The 21,989-nt window shown below is 37.9% G+C and overlaps 1 protein-coding gene across 1 annotated transcript; it reads left to right on the top strand.

Moving 5' to 3' along the window:
• The first annotated feature begins 3,965 nt into the window (after positions 1-3,965).
• On the top strand, positions 3,966-6,366 carry LOC129742717 (uncharacterized). The gene is made up of 4 exons (XM_055734662.1): positions 3,966-4,123; positions 4,336-4,471; positions 5,096-5,872; positions 5,944-6,366. The coding sequence occupies exons 1-4, from the start codon at positions 3,966-3,968 to the stop codon at positions 6,364-6,366; spliced, it is 1,494 nt and encodes a 497-aa protein (XP_055590637.1).
• Positions 6,367-21,989: the final 15,623 nt, after the last annotated feature.

Here is a 21,989-nt window from a genome sequence, read left to right as displayed (position 1 = left end):
CATAAGGGGCTTAACGGTTTAAGATACCAATGTTATAACAGTGGAAATTTTTGCGATAGTTCAACAGATAATTATAACCGTATGACAAAAACTATTCAAAAAGCAATTTTACTGTTATCAAGCTTACACATAATATATTTAATGAAGTTTGATGATATTATCGATAAACTAAAAATAGTAGTATGAAAAAATTTATTTTAGTTCAGTAGATATCAGCAGTTTAAATGACCGGTGACTAATATTTGTGTGTGACCCATGATTGTGGGGGGACTGTATATTTTAGAAGTAATTGATTTCCCGATATAGTTGAAAAGATTAAAAATTTAAAAAGTAATCAAATAATTTCAATTTGGTCAAGTAATCAGAAGATATGAGAATGTTAAGTTGACATCTTTTTCGGTTTTTTTTTTCGTTCGGAGCACAATTCCGACGGTCGAGTAAGTTGCATCATATTAAGTTCCATACATTTTGAAACAAGATTAAATAACCTTAATAATGAATCTAAAATAATGAAAATTTATGTACGCCGCCAAAGAAGTGACTTTATATTTAAGTCAAACTACCACAAAGTCGCAATAGTTTTCATGTTGCGTCTAAGGGTGACCAAATATTTGGTTTGAAAGATGTAGGTCGAAAGAATTCTGCGAGATAAATTTTAAGGTAGACATTTTAGACTTTATGAAATATAAAGCTGGATAGATCAAACGAGTGTCCTTTGTATAAGAAGTGGAACTGTGGTGAAGATGTAAGCAAGAAAGCTAGCAGCATTTTTGCTAATATTGTACGTAGTTATAAATTAACTGAAAAAAACAATAAGATCTTGTCTTATGGGTTTCTTAATTTTTTTTAGTGTAACTAGTTTTTCAATAATCAAGAGTATCTTATACCTACACTTATACTTACACTTATTTCAAAAACAAAATATGACCCTTTTAAAAAGCAAACCAACTGCATTATCTGTGTCAAGCTCTTCTTATCATACCTTGACTGTCAAATCACCGAGCTCAATCAGTAGCTGCCGTGGACGACAACTATGTAGTTGTGGCATTCAGAAGGAATGGCCCGTGAAGTAAAATAAAAATATGTTTTTCAAGCTTTTAACCAGTATGATAAGGATAACAGAAAACGAAAGGAAAGAAAAAAAACATCCCCTGGTTGTTTTCGTCCCACATGCCAATCCCAGCATAATTCTTCAGGTCTCTCGGAATCTTAGGAGTTAGGATCAGAAGCAGGGAGCAATAGCAGAAGTCCGTTTCCATTTTGTCCCGGGTGATAAAATCCAGAGGGCAAGAATAAAGTGCTTTTTGTTCCACCTTCAATTTATGCCATACCGCAGCCTTTCTCCCTAACGAGCATCGAGCAAAGCTTTCCCGTGGGCCAGTAATCTTCTGCTGCTCATAAATATTTTTTTCCGGAGGATGTTTTGATTCGCCTTTGGAAAATAAATTTTACGATCGCATGAATGTGAACCGTTGTTATTGGTTGCGATTTAATGTAAGGTAGGGCGATTTGAAATAAGTTTTTCCAAGGGCTCAGGAAATAATTGAGTTGTGTCAACCCAAACAACCAACACTAAATCGGAGTTCCATAAAATTCGAAACCGAGATGCTCAGCAGTCAATAAATGCTACGTTTACCATCGTCCATCGTAGGAAATTGCAATCTTTGTCTACGGTAAAATGTAGCGAGCGATAGAATTCTTTGGGAAGCGTAAAAAGATCCCGGGCAAGCAAATCGCGTTCTCCGTTAGCCAATAGTTTTTTAAACAAGCATAAATTGTGGGTCGGAGAAATTATATCTGACAGGATTTTATTTTCTCATCTTGGTTGAAAAATTTACGACTCGCACCAGAATCGAAGTGGTTTTGGGGTTTCATAATTCACTGGCAGATTCCATGGGCTAAACATTTCTGAAAGGTTTGAAATCCTTCAATGCTTAATTTTTTTTGGCATCATTATGATACTTTTGGAAGTTTGACGGCTTATACTTTTTTCAGTTAAATCCGAAAAAATGTGCTGAGAATCCCAATGAATTAAAAATAAATAATTTTGCATCATTTTTTTTTCATGAACACCCCTGAATTTTGAAAGCCCATAGTATCAATTTGACATTTTTATCTGAAAATCGCTCTATATTTATTGTTTATCAAGCTGTACAGCTATTGTGATGTTGATTTAATAACTAAAATATGATTTCAGACAATGATCAGTGTCACTGATAACCCGCCAAGACTGTTTGGGTCATCAACAATCGAAAAGTGGCGAAAATGGCTACATCTTCTTCCGGACGTTGAGAACGTCAGTATTCCACGGTGCTACAGGATGTCTTCATCGATCGGTCATCACACCGAGATCAAGTTGCACACCTTTGTCGACGCGAGTGAAAATGGCACGGCGGTGGCTGTCTATCTCCGATTCGTGGAAGGCGACAACATCGAATGCAGTCTCGTCACCGCTAAGAGTCGTGTAGCACCACTCAAGTATCTCTCGATTCCTAGGTTCGAACTTTAAGCGACAGTAATTGGAGCCAGATTAGCTGCGTTTGTCATGCAGGGACTATCGAACAAGGTTGCCCGTCGAGTTTTTTTGGTCAGACCACCGCAAATACAACGCATTCGTCGCCGCGAGAGTCAGAAAAAATCCTAGATCTCACGAGCGTATCGAGCTGGAAGTGGATCCCAACGAAGTGGAATGTGGCGGACGAAGGCACGAAGTGGCAGTGTCAACCCTCCCTTACGAACGACAGCAGATGGTTCAAAGCTCCAGAATTCCTGTGGCAAGCAGAAAAAGAATTGCCAGATACCCGAAAAAACTGACGGAATCGGTGGAAAAGCTGCGAGCGTGCGTCAACGCGCACTTCCAAACTGAAAGCGAGATGCAACGGGAGGCAGTCGGGCGTGGGTGTAATCGAGGTGCTTAGCGGATGATTTAAATGCGCCACTCCGAAGAGATCATCCCCCTGTTTGGTGCGTGCCCGGCTAAGAGACCCATCAATAGGGTGGGTGTATTCTGTCTGGCCTTTGATTACCGATCACCCTACCGTTCCTCAATCCGTTGACCCTCCATCAAATATCCCCAAATAATTACCGGAGAAAACCAAGGTAAGAAGACAAATCCTAAGTTAGTCCCGAAAATACTAACTGAATAAGAAAACAAGTTCCTTAGGATTTCTTCAACCGACCCACTTTCCCCGTACAAGTTTGCTAAGATCGCGTAGAAGGCAGGAAAGGGGGGAAAAAAACAACAGAAGTCAACCTAGACTTCTAGAAAAACCACGGAACCGGAAAAAACGATGTCTTCAACTCTCCAACAAAAGTCACCAAAGAAAAACTACATAAATATTTCTTTCAAAAAACGAGCTCTATTAGCCATAAAAAGATGATGGTTGTTTTGGTTGTTAGTGGGGGTTTACATTTTTGGTTTTTAGGATGTCCCTACTCTGCTACCTTACATTTCCATTAGCGTGGTTTCCCCTCTAACGCTCAGCGCTCGCAAGCGCTGCCTGGCTATTTGTTTTCCCTCAGAATTTGGAGTGCAGTTTTGGACTTTTAATTGGCCGGCCAAAGTCATAGAGAATTTTTCCTAGGAAATTCTTATCTGATCATGTGTGCAAATTGGGGTTTGGTTTGTTTGGTTGGTTGGTTGTTGGTGATTAATAAAATTTTAATCATGTGCGCGCGCGCGCCTCAACCATGCTGCTCTTGATGATAGAGCATATAAAAATAAAAGATTTTAAAAACCAGAATTCGAACTCGTGACCTCGAGGTTACTGGGTTAACGAGTGCTTAAGCACTGACCGAACCAACTGAGCTGTGGTGGCAGGCTTGGAAGTGAGAGGCTGCATACCAATCTATATCGGAGAGGAATATATGACGAATAGTTCAGTTTTGATGAGTACTCACTCGGTTGGCTGTTCAAACCTGTTATTTTCCGGAAGTTGGATGGTTTTCCGGCCCTGGGTTCTCCAATGGGGTGGAACAATCACTCCTGGGTGGCCGTCGTGCGTATGCCGTTTCGCCGATCTACGGTGTGCTCGTCGGTCGAAACGTACCACGAGTTGTTGGGTGGTTTGATGATGGCGTACGCTCAGCATGATCCTTTCCTTGAACCGTCATGTTTGGGGGGGTAGGTAGATCGGTTCCTCGAGCAATCTATTTTTGGAATTCGATTTAGAAAAAATACCCAATATGCACAATATCGACAAACCAATTACCCGTTTTCAATATCTGAATTGCACTAAATTAACTAACTGCACTTTTATTTGCACTCGGAGGGATCTGAGGGAAAATAGCAACTTTAGTTAAATTGTTGAAAACGTGGTTTTTTTCAATTTTTAGTACCTTTTTGTACTATATCACGCGCGAAATACAAATTAAACCGATCCTGCCTACTTCACAGTCGAAGGAAAAGTGGTCAAGGGATCGCATTAGCCGTCAGATCAAATGCGCTATTGATCTTCGGGACCGGAATTGCGTAATTAATAGCGAACTAATAATTCCGAAATTTCCCGAAGAAAATGTCTTCTTACCCAAACCTTTCCCTTTCATCCATCCGAGGGTTCGTTCTCGGGTGTAAGTTCGGGTGGAGCGATATCGAAAACCCAGTACACCAATACAATCATACTATCCCCGTGATGGGGTTAATGACCGGGTCAGCACCAATCAGCTGGTGGTTACAGGCTTCATCCAAACATGCGCTAAGCGATCACACCCCAGTTGCAGAACAAAAAAAATCTGATTTAAATGCCCGTTCCTTGGTGACGTCATACCTGGAATTCGCTTGGGCGGTGGGGTTTACGTCATTGAGTGACTCGCCAGAAGAGCGGATTTGAGTTTCCCTAAATTTTTCTATGACGTCACTGAGCGACTGATGTTGTGAAGTGCAAACTCTCTGAGTAGTCGCAATCTAAAAATAGCTGAGAGCTCAAGCAAAACGAACTGAAAAATCGATACTTTATCGATACAATTTTATGAGTGCTAGGGGTGTTTAGATAAAATAAGTTTCCGCCAAATCGATACTGCTACACCCGTTAGAGATTTCTCAATCTGGAGACGATTGGTCAACACAACCGCCAACGTTTTCCGATATCTACGCCAGCTTCGACCAAAGAAATTCACCCGCACCATCGAAATCCTTTCGAGCGAGAAGACACACCTAGCTGAAGACTACCTTCTTCGCACAGCACAGCAAGACGTCTTCCGAACCGAGCTAAACATTCTCCGACGCGACGACCGCAACGCAACGATTCCCAAGCAAAGTCAGCTGTACCAGCTCAACCCGTTCATTGATGAAAAAGGATTGCTGCGCATGCACGTGGAAATCGCCAACCCTATCATCCTTCCGCGCGACCATCCGATAACGAATCTCATCGTTGAAAGCTACCACCAGAAGTTTGATCATCAAAACCACGAGTCAGTCATCAACGAAGTTCGCCAGAAATACTGCATCAGTTGTCTACGCAGAGTATACGCCAAGGTCAGGTCCAACTGTCAACGCTGCAGGCTGCGGGAAGCTCGTCCCCGTCCTCCAGCAATGGCTGACCTACCAAAGTGTCGACTAGCAGCTTTTGTTCGACCGTTCACACATACCGGCATCGACTATTTTGGACCGATGGAAGTGGCTATAGGGAGAAGGGTTGAAAAAAGGTGGGGAGTTCTATTGACTTGTCTCACTATTCGCGGGGTCTACCTAGATTTAGCTAGCTCTTTAACAACAAGCTCGTGCATAATGGTGATCCGCAACTTCATTGTGCAACGAGGAACACCTTCCGTTTTCTACAGCGACAGAAGAACTAACTTCATCGGAGCCGATCGGGAGTTGAAGCAAGCCCTACAAGACGTCGACCAGCACAAGATGGCTCAGGAGTTTGTTTCGGTGACCACCACTTGGTGTTTAATCCACCGGCAGCTACCCATGTGGGGGGAAACTGGGAACGACTCGTGCAGTCCGTCAAGCGCACCTTAGTGGAACTGCATCTACCCCATCGCCCCAAAGAGGAAGAACTGAGGAGTGCTCTGGTCGAGATCGAAGGCATCCTCAACGCACGGCAGCTTACCCACGTACCCATCGAAGACGACGCCGCACCAGCGCTCACACCGAACCATTGGTTGCTGGGCAGTTCCGACGGATTTAAACCATGGACCGAACTGGAAGTCAACTCCATCGCTTTGAATCGAGGTTGGCATCTATCGCAGCAGATCGCGAACCACTTCTGGAAAAGATGGCTGCGGGAGTACCTGCCGGAGATCACCAGGCGTTCCAAGTGGCATCAGAACGTACCACCGATCAAAGAAGGTGACATCGTGGTCATCGTCGACTCGGATCTGCCAAGGAATGCTGGCTCGAGTGACGAGTTATCGGAACGGTAAACCGAGACGGGCAGGTGCGTACCGTAACAATAAAGACGGCGAAAGGTGTCTACGAGAGACCGGCGGTAAAGGTTGCAGTGATAGACGTAAGAGCTAAGGAGGAGTTTGCTGACTCAGAGGCGGAGTCAGCAAACTAGGAGGGAGTGTCACTGAACTAACTTTCGAACCCAAATGTGCCATTGAACGCACTCGCGCAATGACAGCTGTAGGATTCGAAGATCAGCTCGATGTAGGTGAGAAGTGAGTTTAGGAGTCTAGGCGGGAAAAATAAAATACAGTTAGCATGAAAACAAAACAAAGATAGTGGAATTTCAATTCAAGTAGTTTGGTGATCCGAAGAAAACTAAGGATAATTAGTGCACAGTGATTTGTGAAATTCATATACTTACCCTAAATTTACGTGCTGAGGCAATTGCAAGTACTTATTAGTACGGAAGGGTGCGAAGTAAAACTGCGCAGGAGAGTTGAACCCAGATCACGATACCACGCAGCGAACGTTTTAAGTTCGGAATCGCCAGATCAAACCAGACTCCAACTAAGGTGTAGGATTTAGTGGAAAGCGAAAGGCTGAACTCGAGGCAGAATAAAACGGTAGAAAGTTCACTTAACGAATTTAAAACGTGTCCCGGTATAGCTTCGAACGGACAAATAAAAGGGAGCGCTGCAAATTTGACAACGAGCTTTCATTGTTACCGCGATCCGGAAGTAACAATTTACAATCAGCTACATTTTTTGTAATTTAGGTTCATGTTCTTTTTTCTTTAAAGTTGATCACAGAAAATTTGGGCATTTATTACCGAAAAACTAAAAAATATATATTTTTTTGAAAAAATGTCATTTTTTTCTGAAAGTTAACCTCTCAAACAGAGCAATATGGTGTGGCAATCTCATCGTGGACACCCTTTATTAGATTTTAGTATTGATTAAAGTTATTCGGCATATCGCTGCATGCGCTATTCATGCAATCTTTCTACCAATGTCTAAGATAGTTATTCATTCCTTATATTCTTTCTCAAAGATTTGATTTCACGAATAGGCCTAAAAACTCATAAAATTTCATATAAATTGTCTTTCAATTTATTTGCTGCTAGATTAATATTTTAGAAAAACACGAATGAGACTTGTAAGCGAGTAATGGAAAAATCTAAAAAACTAACGTTGGTTAAATCAACGACTATAATCTCTAGTGGCGTGGAACTAAAACGAAATTTTCATCGACATCATGGCAATACTGTTTCCCTTCATTGATAGTTATTTTAAGTTAAGAACTATGAGAATTTTGAAACCTATTCGAAAATGCTCAAGATATTATTTAAAATATTAGGCAATACAAATCAAAGCGGTTTGTAGTCAATCTGAAATAAATTTCTAACCATGATGTTGATCATCCCGTTATTTTCATTGAGTACCGTATTAAAAAAGATAGAAATTGAGAGAAAGTTAATTACTGTGTGTGATATTGGGAAAAAAGTTTTCGCAAGAGTAATGAGCTATGATCCCTAGATTAATAAAAGTTCTTACTGATAACCGTTTTTGCATTTCTGTACGAATATATTCTGTTGACACCATAAAAGGACATTAACTGTGTTGATTTTAGCGAAAAAAAAATACAAATGCAATTACAAACTGTTACTTATACCATAAAATTAAATTACACTCTCTGGAGCCACTTTCATTATGGATGAAAAATGGTTAAGCTGATACATAAAATATCCCCAAAACTTTTACCTCAGAACATGCATTGGGAACAAATTGACAACTTTTTTAAGCAGAAAAAAAACTTTGAAGCACCATCCAGCATTAATTCCCAAGTTTTCCCTGAATCCAGACTGTGTTTTCTTCATTCGATCTAATTTGCATTCCGTGAAAATTTCCTCCCGAATGCCATTAGCAAATTATATGTGTGGATGTGTGTTACTGCCTTCATCCATTCTGCCAGCCGGCTTCCAGTCAGTAGTGGCAACGCCAAAATGTTAAATTACATCTGTGTCTACCTTTCGACGATTTCGCGAGGATTACCTACTGCATTCAATACGCCTAGCTATAAAAAACGAACAGTGGGAACGACGACATTTTCCGATTTTTCTTCCGCTAAGTGTATGCCCTCCTCCTCTCCTTCTCTCCTTTCTCAGGTTCAAACATTACATCATTGCATCCGGGATTCGTTCTCCGATTTCCAGATCCGCTTTTTCAACTTCCGCGATTCGTCATTTTGACGACCGCAAAAACAGAACCCGGTGTAATCATTTTTGCACTTCCATCTTAGCTCAGACACACCGGTCGTCGTCCTTCGACGATGGTGTTAGGGTTGAAAAATAGATTGTAATTTAATTTTTTTTTTTTTTTGGTCTTCGACAACTAAGAGAAGGTAGTTTGTTTCGAGTTTCATTATCAAAACGAATTACTAATGACTTTTTTTCATTTTAAGATTTATACTGGAACTTAGAAAATTGTTGAATATTAATAGCAATTAAAATGTTTTATTCATACCAAAGTTTAAAAACGTGACAATATATTTATGTATTTTCGAATATCAAATGTTTACCTACAGTGAGGGGCAAAATAAAGTGTCCAAATTATTTTTTTAAATTTCTTTTATTTTTCTGGTTAAAATTCAACGAAAACGCATCGTAATCATTTTTTTAAATATTGTTTATTATGTTCTTTTCAATTTTTGTTAATGTTGCGCTGTTTAAAAAAAAACTTTTTCTGATAGAAAACAAAACAGTTAATATTCCAAAAAAACAGGGGCAAAATAAAGTGTCCAGATCGGTACAGCTTCAAATTGATTCAAACTGAAGGCAAACAAAAACGATTTAATAATGGGTATGGCCTCCTTCGACCTTAAACACCTCCTACAAGTGCTTCGGTATACTTTCAACAAGGCTGTGCAAGTGTTGTGGGTCGAGTCCCTCCCACGCATGCTCCATGGCATCAAAATAAGTTGAAGACAAGAAGAAGCAATTGGAATTGGTTGATCTGGCATAAGCTCCCACAAATAGAGCAAAATAGAGGTGGAAAACTTACGATATTATTGGAAGTCCTTGGATCGGTGGAAGTATAGCTGACAGCTGGCCCAGGATCTATAACCGCTAAGTATTTCGCCCGACGGAACCAGGTATTTGACCACATTATTTTATTTTAACAATCGGGAAAATAAAATTACACCGCACATCGTAGTCCATTGTTCGCGGCGATCGGAGTATAACTGACAGCTTCTTCACACATATCTCGTGAGTGCTCCATTATACGGTGTTCATTTATGTTTTGAACTAGCTGAGTGCCAACGATCTCGAAATGAGTGCCAACGAAGACGACGAAAATACTACCATATGTTTCATGTGTGATAAAGTGGAACCAAACCCACAAAAAAACACGATTGAATGCACCATTTGCAGTAGGGCGGTTCACTTTAAGTGTAAAAAGCTTCGTGGAAACGCAATTCAAAGAGCAAAAAAACAACCGTTTTTTTGTTCTAACGATTGTTTCGATCGACATTCGCGTGTAAGCCAAAAGGTCACTGAGAATGAGCAGCTGCTGAAAGAAATGCGTGACTTAGGACAAGCCGTGCGTGAGTCGCGCCAGGAATCAGCAACCATGCGTATAGCGTTCGAGAAAACACAGCTCCAAATGCAGGTACAGATAGGCCAACTGATTGAGTCCAATAAGCAAATTGAAGCTTCACAGGAATTTTTAGCCGAGAAGTTTGAGATGCTTAATAGCGGTCTTAAGGAGTTTCAAACTGAATTGGCTTCCTTAAAAAATGAAAATCAGGAACTAAAACAAGAAATGTTAAACTACAAACAACAAAATGTTGCACTTGCAGGCCGACTTGATGGTCTTGAGCTGGAATTAGATACTATACAACGGAAATCGTTATCTAAAAACGCTGTATTCTTAGGTGTACCTATGAATGATACCGAGAGCGTGTTGCAGATCGTTTACCGGGTAGCAGATACAGTGGGTTGCAAACTAGCTGAAGGAGAAATTGTCAGCGCAAAACGACTTATTGGCGCAAAATCTTCTAACAGATCTGCTCCAATACTAGTTGTTTTTCAAGCTGAATCACGCAAGGAAGATCTTTTTGAAAAAAAGCGAGCATACGGGGTACTAAAAGCTTCGGAAGTTGGCGATTTGTTCAAAGGATCAACCCAAACTATATCCATACGAGACGAAATGACCAATTTCGGAAGAGACTTGCTGAAAGAAGCAAGAAAGGTGCAGGAAGCATTGAATTTTAAATATGTCTGGCCCGGGCGTGATGGGAAAATCTTGATTAAAAGAAGCGATGGTGCCAGAATTGAAAAAGTGAGTTCTAAACCGGATCTGCAGTCTTTCATCGAATCGAAAAATAAACGAACCTTAAGTTTCCTAAACAACTCGTCTTTCGTCATGTCATCTCCAAAACGTCTCCAGTCAAGCAACTAATCTTAGGCCGAACGGTCAACCATTGAAATTAATTTATCATGGATAGTGAAAACAATTATCTTTACAATAGTATAGAAGATTTTAATAAAAATATAAAAAGAATCAAAGACAACTGTTTTAATCTTAATATTCTACAATTAAATGCGCGGGGACTTAATAATGGAAATAAAATGGATGATATTAAACTTGCCATTGAACGTATTTCTATGAATCTCGATGTCATAGTCTTGGGTGAAACATGGTTGAAAGAAACCCACATCGATTTGGTACAATTTCCTGGTTACAGAGGGATGTTTTCGTGCAGAAGTAACAGCAATGGAGGAGGTCTTGCGGTATTTGTAAAAGCAACTTTAGATTGTGATGAGCTGGCGAACAGTCATATGAATGGCTATCATCACATTCATGTACGTTTAAAGTCTAGAGGACATGATTTCAATATCCACGCAATATATAGACCTCCCAATTATACGTTTGCGGATTTTTATTCTAATATAGAAGCTATGCTTGCCAGTTCGACTCCTGGATCGTCTTCATTCATAGTAGGCGACATCAACATACCTTTGAACAAATCCAACAATCCTCAAACGGTAGAATACTTAGAACTTCTCAATAGCTATAACTTCCGAGCAACTAATTCTCACATAACGAGACCGGCAAGTGGCAACATTCTTGACCACGTTATTGCCTCAGATACTTTGCATTCGAAAACTATCAACCATACAATATTTTCCGATATCAGTGATCACTGTATCATAGTATCCGCTTTACGCCTAAAAGAGGTTCTATGCGAAAGGAAATTAGAAAAGATTATAACTAATTACACCCTACTGAACGAGCGGTTTAACAACGCGTTTACAGAACTACCTTCATCTTCTGCCGAAGTTCGCCTGTGTAGCGCCATTGATATCTATAAGAAACTAAAAATTGAATGCTCAAAAACAGTCCAAATTACTGCAAAAATTAAAGGCCAATGCCCTTGGATGACCTTGGACATCTGGAAATGGATCAAGATAAAAGACCATGCACTTGCCAAATGCAAAAGATATCCTGCTGATAGTCAAGCTCGAGACATGCTTTCTTATGTGTCCAAAAAACTTCACCAATTGAAACAGCAAACGAAGCAGGAATACTACGGTAAACTTTTCCAAAGATCCGACAGTAAAAATATGTGGAGAACGTTAAATACTCTTGCCGGTAAAAATAATCAGTTGGAAACAGTTGTTAAGCTTGAAATCGATGGAAATGTTGTAAGCGAAGGAGCAGCAGTTTCGAATAAATTCAACCATTTCTTCAGTGACATCGGGCCTCAGCTTGCTTCCACCATCCCGAGTAACCGTGATGCGAATCGGTTTAGAACACTAACGTCAATACCTGAGTCTATCTACATGGAGCCTGCAACTAAGGAAGAAGTGGTTCTCAAAATCAAGAACCTCGACCAAAATAAAAGTGCCGGTCCAGACGGTCTTCAAGCAAACTTCATTAAATACCACCATCAAGTCTTCTCTGAACTTATTCGAGACGTCTTTAATGAAAGTTTAGAAAATGGAAAATATCCTGCTTGTTTGAAAACTGCAAGAGTGATACCAATCCACAAAGGAGGAGCAAAAACGGAGGTTAACAACTACAGACCTATTTCTGTATTATCTGTTATAAGCAAGATATTGGAGCAAATGTTAGTTGGTCGAATCACCAGGTTTTTTCATTCGAAGAAAATATTGTACGAGAGTCAGTTTGGTTTTCGTTCAGGATCCAGTACAGCAACGGCTACGGGAGAGCTGTTCAAAAATGTGTACGAGGCAATAGACTCAAAAAAGCAGGTCGGCCTACTATTCTTAGACTTGAAGAAAGCTTTCGACACGATAAACCACGATATTCTGATCCAGAAATTGATTTTTTATGGAATACGTGGTCGGATTCTTCAGCTCATCGAAAGTTTCTTAGATGAAAGAGATCAGTACGTATCGGCAAACGGTGTAAACAGTACTCGTCGTCCCTTGAGAGTAGGTGTCCCCCAAGGGAGTAATCTAGGACCCTTGTTATTTCTCGTGTATATCAACGATCTTCCGAAAATACCGCTGTACGGGAAACCTCGACTGTTCGCAGATGATACATCATTGTGCTATGAGGATGTTAACCCAAATACTATTGTTCGAAAAATGGCTGATGACATGCGAATACTTAAACAGTATTTTGATGAAAACTTGCTGTCATTGAACCTCACAAAATCGAAGTATATGATTTTACATTCTGCTAGGACAAATAGTCTGCCTCATGATGACCTAGTGATAGATAACACAAAAATAGAGAAAGTCACCCATTTTCGATATTTGGGACTAATTATCGACTCCACACTCAAATGGACCAACCATATTGAAACGCTGCTGAAAGACATCAACGCCGCATGTGGTCTTCTGTGGAAAATTAAAAGTTTTGTTCCCTCGAAGCAACTGCTGTTATTGTATCATGCTTTTATCCAGTCAAAGATGCAATACCTGATGTTTATATGGGGAGCGGCATCCGAAGCCAATCTCAAAAAACTACAAATCGCCCAAAATCGCTGTCTAAAGATAGTCTACAAACGACCAAGGTTGTATCCTACAATACAGTTGTACAGAGAAGCTGATAAATCGATCCTACCGATCAAAGGTATGAGAGAACAGCAGGCATTGACAATTATCCACAACCATCTGAACAATCCTCAGGCCCACCACAATGAATCGTATAATCGACCAAACCATCGATATGGACTAAGAAACGAAACAACGCTTAGAACGAAACGTCCAACGACCGAGTTAGCCAAAAATGCATTCACCTATTATGGAATTACTCGTTACAATTCACTTCCACCGCACATCAAATCGGAAAAATCAAAAGTCAAGTTCAAAAATCTCTTGAAAAATCACTTAAAATCGAAAATTGAAACATATTTCAATTAAAACTCCGCAACTGTCAGCATTGAGATGATCAATTTTATTCCAATTTATGACAGCTGACCTTGTACTCCCTTCAAAGAGATGATTCTCACTGGGAGTGCAACCCGCCCCATATATCCTCTTCATTCTTTATATCCTTCACCAAATTCAACCCCCCATACCAATGCTCCTTAATCAACCACCAAGCCCATACACGACTGTTGCAATAACTCTAATACGCTGAAAACATCTTATTACTCTAATTTCCGCCACCCACCGCCACCACCGCCAACCACCGCAAACCACCGCCAACCACCGCCGCCACCATCCAGCAAATGCCACCACCACCACCGCCACCACCGCCGCCGCTACCTCCGCTAACAACAACATCACTACTATTTCACCAAGAATCGCTAAATCATTTATATGGTTATCATAATGTCATACGAGTGCACAAAAAAGCGATACACCTTTGTAAAACCAATATTCTGAAAAAATGAAATCAAAAAATAAAGAATGATGAGGAGGTTTTATGCCTACGGGAGCATGGACTCGAAAAGAGCTCAACTCCCGCGGGCTTTTCCCTGCTCATAAAAAAAAAAAAAAAAAATTTTTAATTTGTCACACCAGTCTTATCAATCAGAGCATCGAGGATGGCCCATAGATTTTCGATGGGGATCTTGTGGAGGCCATTCAAGGGGTTTGATGCGGCAGGAACGGAAAAATGACTTCATCAGATTGGCCGTATTCTTCGGATCGTTATTCTGCTGTGAAACGAAGCGCTCTTCGAGGCCCGTCTTAATGAGGGATACCTCGAGGTTTTCCCGCAGGATATTGGAATATGCTGAGTCATATCCGTCATGATTCCGTCAATTTTTACCAAATTGCCCACCCCACCCCAAGAAAAGCACCCCCACACCATCACGTTACCTCCTCCGTGCTTGACTGTTCCTTGGATATGACGATCTTGGAGCTCCTCACCCGACTTGCGCCACATAAATATGATCCCGCTTCTTCTGATTGATTAGCTCGAATTTGGATTCGTCGGCCTACAACAATGTTTTCCAGTACTCGAGCCGTATATCGACGTGTTCCTTCTCACTGCGATCTTTCTATGGTACTCCTTTGCATGGATGCGGCCGGACAGTCCGACGCAATACCGAAAATTAGAGCTCTTCCTGTATCTGCCGGATCGTTATTATTGCGTTTTTCTTCACTTCCAGAATGATTTTCTTGTCCGTTCTGGCATCTGTCTTGGGCTTCAGTCCTCTTCCTGGGCGATCCATCTCCGATCGGAACGTTTTCATCTTCTTCATGATTTTTGATACCGCTGTCTTGCTGATTTCGTAGTGCTTGGCCACTTCCCGGTGCGTTTGACCGTAATTCGCATAACGAACAACCAGTTTCCGGATGGACAACGGAATGGAACCAGAAATTTATGCGTTCTCCATATTTTACAACTTATTCGAATGTAGACACCTGCTTGAATACTCCAGAGCCAAGCCAGTTGTTTATGAAACGTCAAAATACACAAAACAAACAAATTCGAGGGGCCTTGCGATGGAAACTTATCGAAATTATATTGATTTTTGAGTTGGACACTTTATTTTGCCCATTTTTTTGAGGCTCTGATTTCTTTTTAATTTTTTATTTGAAAGAGTGGCTGCGCAATCCTGATTGGACAGACTTTAATATTGTCTGAATGGATAATTTAGGATGATCAAAATGAAACTCTGATAGCTTTGCCTTAAAATATGTAAAAAGGGCTAAGATTTCTGTTTTTCTACATATTAAAAAAGAAAAGATCATCTGTCCATACAGAAAATTTCGAAAAACACACTTTAAAAGTCCAAGTTGAGCAAACATCGAAATATATTTTTTCAAAAGGTTAATTTCTTCGTTAATCAATGGTGTGATGATTAAAATATTGAAATTTGCAATTTGCAGAGGAAATTTTTTTGTTGCAGATTCCTTTGATTTCTTTTTCAAAATCGACATAAGAGATAACGACTGTTAAATTTAGCTTAGCTTAGCTTGATTGACTATCACATCCACCTTTAATCATTGAACCCGAAATGCTTTATTTATAGTTTTAAATAAAAAATTAAAATTAAAAATTTCGTAAGTTTTTTAAGTGTATTTTATCAAAATAGTGTATTTTAACAATAGATATGTATGTATTTTAAATCAAATACATTTCGAATTCCATGATCGGAGGCGTGGCTCAGTAGAACTAGTTCCACATCGCCAATGGTTGCTACTCCGTGATTGACCGAGGCCATCAATTCTGTTCAAAGGTCAAACGAATGGTGCTTGGGATTGGCAAGCCATTCTCAATGCACAGAACTGATGCTCTCTCTTTTTAACATCAATAACGTCGCCGGCCACGTCCTAGTAGTCAATAGATAGGTTGGAAGAGAGAGAAAAGGATGAAAGATAAATGTTGTGCTTTAGGACCGAGGTCACCTCTGCATCCTAGCAAAAAAATTTGGTTTGGAGGTTTGGGTGAAAGGATATGATCAGTAGACACTTTTGACTAGTGTGATCTTTTTTAAAGCATCCTTTATTGTCATACTATTTTAAAGGCAAAATGTTTACTAGTGAAAATTCAAGTGAGTTGAAAGTTATTGAAAAAAAAAATTGTTAACATTCCTCGTTGATGTTGAAAATTTTGCATCCCTTACTAAAATTTATATTCTTGGGGTAGTGCATGCTTCTCTTACTGAGTAAGGCCTGATTACAATGGAAAACATAGATTATCTTATGAAATATTCAAAATTTTGATTGTAACACACTAACTATGACGTAATGAATAAAATTTTCAAAAAAAAAAAAAAAATAATCATGTTTTATTCTACATTTGGTACCTTTTAAGATTCACTCTTTGGAACCAACTTAATGTAAAAAGAGACAAATTATAAAAAGGATCTCTTGTGTTCTTCTATTCTTTTTAATTATGTGAATTTTAGTTTTTAAATTAACGATTTTCCTGGATAGAATCCCTAGTAATGATACGTTTCTCACAAACGAAAGCTATTGGTTCGCAAAATCTATGAAATGAAACAATCATCAATCAGGAATTTTAGAAAAAAATGAAAACTAGTAAAATGTGACACGTAAAGCATGTTTTCTAGCACTCAGAAATTGTCACTACCCCAGTTCACAAATCTTCATTAATCTTGTTCAAACCTGTAAGAGGCTTTATACCGTAAGAACTATCAAGCGCAGATCTATACACTTTTACTACGTATGATAAACATTACTTTCAAACTACAACTCTATACAATTGTTTTAGTCCGCACGTCTTTAACAAGAATAACAATAGAAGATTAGACAATTTACAATGAAATGTTATTATTATTTTTTGTTATAAGGATTTCATCGCCTGTGTTCTCACACACCACATAATCACTCCACCTTGTGTGCGCGCGCGCGCACACATACACTAACACACACAAACGCGTACGCACGAATTTAATCAGTTTTCAACTCAACACACAAATTTACATTAAATGTTTCTTTCGCATGTGCACTAGCTAGACTTACATACATTCATTTCTGTAACAATCGTGTTTTCTTTATGAACCCTTCCATAATAAAAAAAAAATCAATTCTGTCACCGTTTACAACAAGATATAAAACTCGTACTTGTAGGATTTAAGAGAATAGTTGAAACAATATTGAAACAGTCAGGCTAGAAACAAAAATGGTAATTCATACGAAAAAAAAATCGATATGATAGAACGATATACAATTACTTGAACCATTCCATTAAATTACTTCCTAATAAAAATCCAATAAGAACTGTTTACAGTTGTCAGATTCGTTAACGTTCACCCATCCGCATGCGTGCGCGTGTATGTGTATGCGGTTGAATGAATAACATGAGCCCTGTTCATCTTGTTGGAACTTTCTTACCTTATCACTCACCGGTGTTTAGACACTCCTACCCACCCGTCGCCCCTCTTCATGGAATAAACTTTCACAATAACACATATGATACACTCCTTAACACTGCCCAGTACAGGATTACACTTCTCCACTGCAGCAAAAACATATTCAACCAATCAAACATATCACATTAAAAGTCACCTCTTTACCGAGACAAAAACGCGACAATTCAAGGCAAAGCCGTTTCATTTCTTCTGCTCCTGACTATTGTGATTCAAACCGGAGAAAAATGTTATCGCTATCTTCAACATTTTAAAACCAATTTTCTTTTGAAACATGGATAAAGAGAAAAATCATCATGCAAAAACGAAAAAAAACAAATACCGGCAGCCGTAATAGCAATCAAACCGATCTTCCGAATATGAGCAGGATGTTTAGTTGAATTTGCGTAAAGGGAATAATAATTCATCCTACACCCACATATACAACGGCTTCGTTCAATCATGCAATGAATTCAAGTCCGAAACATCCACCAGGACGAAAGTGTTCAATAGGAGTTACGCATAAATAACGTAAAATGCATGACCATCTGAATTTTTCACTTTCAAAACAGCAATCTTTAAATTCTAAACCGAATGCTGTTGTTTTCATTTGTATATAAAGTTCCGTGACAATAATATGAACGCATGTTTAATAGAATGTAAATGAAATCACGAAATTTAAGATCTTATATAAAAGTGAGTAATAAAGCATATTGCAATGCCATAACTAATAACTTAAAACAACTACGCTTCATATGCAATGTGTAACTGTAACTGTGTAACTGTAATTTTGATTTATCTGCCAGTATGTAAAAAGCACCCATTATTTAAAGCCACTACGATATTTAAACGTATGAAAATCTAGTGTTACCGAAATAAAAGTAATGGCGAAATCGCAGAAAATATTATTTTACGTTTGTAGTACACCATTTAAAAATTATAGATGAACTTGGAACACAAAAAAAAACGTTTCGGATTCCATTTGCTTAGAGTAAGTTAAACTTATCTTGATTTTTTCAAAGCCGATTCTGTTTTAAGCCCTTCTGAAAAGACAGCCCGGACACTCGGAATAGACGTCATAACTTGAATGAATAATCGAATTTAGCAAAATGAACTCTGAATAAATCCATGATGAAAAACTAAAGAGTAAAAGAGACAACACAACACTCGCGTCGACCGTCCATTAAAATTTTCAAGAACGAACCGATTTCTAATGCTGAAATTTAACTTATTGAGGATTTTTTAAAATTAACTTGAACACTCCTTCAATGGATATTCGAAAGCCTCACAAAATAACACAAATTCGCGCGAAAACTCGGAAGAAATCCCTGCAAAACCTTTAAATTATTGAGACTCTAAACGCGACGCGTGTGGCACAAACCAGGGTTGCCAGATCTCCCCCCCATAAGAGATAACGACTGTTAAATTTCCATAAAAACTAAACAATTCACTTCAGTAAGATGTAGACTATCAAATTGATACACATGATTTTATTTGAAGGAAAAATCTTAAAATTGCTATTGAGAAGAATAATTTGACCTGAAATCGATCCTTTGTTTTAGTTTACTTTGAATATAAAATCTTTTGATCAAAATTTATTGAAACAGAATGTTTCCACTACTGAAAACATTATAAATTATTGATTGACTTTTTTCTACTTTAGTTTTTTGTTTCACCATATTCACGGTGATTTTTTTTGACCGTGATAAAATCGAAAAACTACTGTTTCGGCAAAAAGTTTGGGATCATGCAAAACATGCAAATTAATTTCATGCGTATCTCTGTCATCAAACAGCTTATCGCTAATCTGATAAGTTATCTTTAATTCTCATGAGTCGTTTTCGCTTTTTGGATATTTGGTGAAATTGTTTTTTCAGCCTTTCTTCGTTAAAACTTTAGCTATAGTGGTGTAATTAAACAGATACATTTTAATTTCAGATTTTTTTTAAATAATTTCTAATTTTTGAAATACTTGAGCTTTGATTGTATTTGCCTCGACGTAGCAAAACTGATCGATTTTGATTTATTGATATAAAACGATTCTTCAAAATTCAAACAATATTTGGTAAACTTTCAGATTTTTAGATTTTTTTACATACTTTTACGTTTGAAAAAGAAATACAAATTTTAGATAAATACATGGAAAATGCTCAAACACATCAAATGAAAAATGTGTTTTCCCGAAAAAAGTTTTTCTTTAATTAATCATTTATTGTTCTTTCGAAGGCTCGTTTACTGTGATATTTTACGTCTATCATTAGGTTTTATGCACTTACATATACCCCTTTGGCTCGAAGGGCGTCATACATTTTGAGCCGACATCACAATTAAACAATTTTAATAATGATCAATAGTTTTTATAAAAAAAGTTCACTCTTTAATTTTAAACTATCAAAATTAAGTTAATTGAGGAAGAAATGATCACGATAAAGTTTTTCTGACTCCAAATTATGATTAAAATTATAAAAAAATTCAAATATGAGGATTTTATGGCAATAAAAGTTATATTAATATATGGAAACTTGATATCAGTTATGCTTCAAATTCTTTACAAAGATAGAAAAAATAGTGTTTTTCACCTGCTTTGATTAGTAGTTTTGCTCCATAGCTGTAAGATGCTCGCGTTACCTTTTATGTGAGTGCAGTTGTTCACACATTGTTTGTTTTTATGCAAAAAGTGAAATTTATTTTCATCAATTCTATCATCACTTTTAAAATATTACTCACAATGGTATTTTTCGCAGAATATTCGGTGATGCAGACGGTACTTTTGAACACATTTGAAGCATATTTACTTTCAGAAATTAACTCTTTATTCAATATTATTTTATTTAATTGAAACATTATATAAAAAGTTTGGAAAGATTGAGAGCATGAAGAAAAAATACGACTTTTCACTTTTTTCAAAAATTATTCGTTGCAAATTAGTTACTTCTTTGGATTCAGTCACATTAAAATTCAAAATCTTGTTTGAGAGCTTGAAATTCCAGAAAAAAAAAAAACAAATAAAAATGAAATTCCAAAAGCCTCATACCTAAGAATATGATTTTGATGATCTTATTTAGAATTTAATTTTGATTAAAAAATTAAAGAATTGGAACAAGAATTAATAATAATTCGATACTTTCGAACAACAATTCAGCAAAGACTTCAGAAAAATAACAAACACTTTTTTCAAATAATTGTTTTGAAATTTGCAAAATGAGATTCATTAAAATTTTGGTGAGGGCCTTACGCTGATATGAAGATGCCCAGTAAAAATATTGTGCATAACTTGAAGATTTTTTTTTTCATTTTTTTCTACGAAAATGTGTGTTAAATTTTCATTTTTTGAATAACGTTAATATCGGAAAATTCTTTTAAGAATTTTCAAAGTTATAATTTTTTAGCTACCAATTGTAAAAATATCGAAAATTATCTTTTTATCAACACTTTTTCGCAGAGAATATCTATGATTTGCAGATTGTTTTATAAAAAGATATTAAAATAAGTGAATTGAGAAAATTTGTTAAAAGTTTTCATTATTTTTCTCTAATTTCTAATTTTTCAAATTACAAACCTACCACTATACAAACCTACAAAATACAAGTCTTATTTGCAACTGTAACCCCCCCCCCCCTTCCTCCACTCTGTTTCTCAAAATAAACGTTTTTTCGTCAGATATCCACGAACCTTCTTATTGACTAATTTTTGAAAATTTGGAAAATCACCCCCCCCCCCCCCAAGAGCCAGCTCTAGGACCGCCCCTGGTATTTGGTTTTAACTTTTGCCATAAAATGAACGTTTAATTGTCTTATCCCTATTGTAAATTAAATTCCTACACGCCAGTCAAGGTGATGAGATCCCAGCCTTGAACTTACAATCCTCAGCATAATTAATTTTTTTTTCCCTTTGAGGAATTCCTAAAATAGGAAAAAGATTGATTTTTAGAAGTTGGAACATTAGTTTTCAGTTCCAAAATGTATTCAACTGAAGAAGTCAATTCATAATGAAGATGAATCACCGTATCCATACTTTACACACTGCATATTCTTGTAGATTCTCGACGCCCTCCAGCGACGGTTGAGACCGATTTGAAAATCACTGTTCTTATAAACATATTTCTATTTAAAAGGCGAGCTGTGTTTTTTTTACTCCTTAATGCTCATTATTGCAATCAAATACCTCGCACCGGTACCACGTGCTTTGAACAGAAGAAGGAAAAAAAAGTCCGCCAAAATTTCTCCTTTCTAATTTTTAATGCTCAGCAAGCTTTGATTAGCCTTCCAGTACACGTGGATGTTCATTTCTAATGCCCGGCCCATGGTGATGGAAAAACAACCCCGCCAAAGGAAACGAAAATCAGTTGGCA

This window comes from Uranotaenia lowii, chromosome 2 (assembly GCF_029784155.1).
Source record: "Uranotaenia lowii strain MFRU-FL chromosome 2, ASM2978415v1, whole genome shotgun sequence".
NCBI lineage: Eukaryota > Metazoa > Arthropoda > Insecta > Diptera > Culicidae > Uranotaenia > Uranotaenia lowii.
This window is presented reverse-complemented; position numbering and strand designations above follow the sequence as displayed.

Excerpts from the sequence above, each read along its gene's own strand:
- LOC129742717 (XM_055734662.1), top strand. The coding sequence starts at position 3,966 with ATGGGGTGGAACAATCACTCCTGGGTGGCCGTCGTGCGTATGCCGTTT. Across the intron at positions 4,124-4,335 it reads GAACCGTCATGTTTGGGGGG|TACCTTTTTGTACTATATCA; the intron begins GTAGGTAGATCG and ends TTCAATTTTTAG. Across the intron at positions 4,472-5,095 it reads ATCTTCGGGACCGGAATTGC|CTTCGACCAAAGAAATTCAC; the intron begins GTAATTAATAGC and ends TATCTACGCCAG.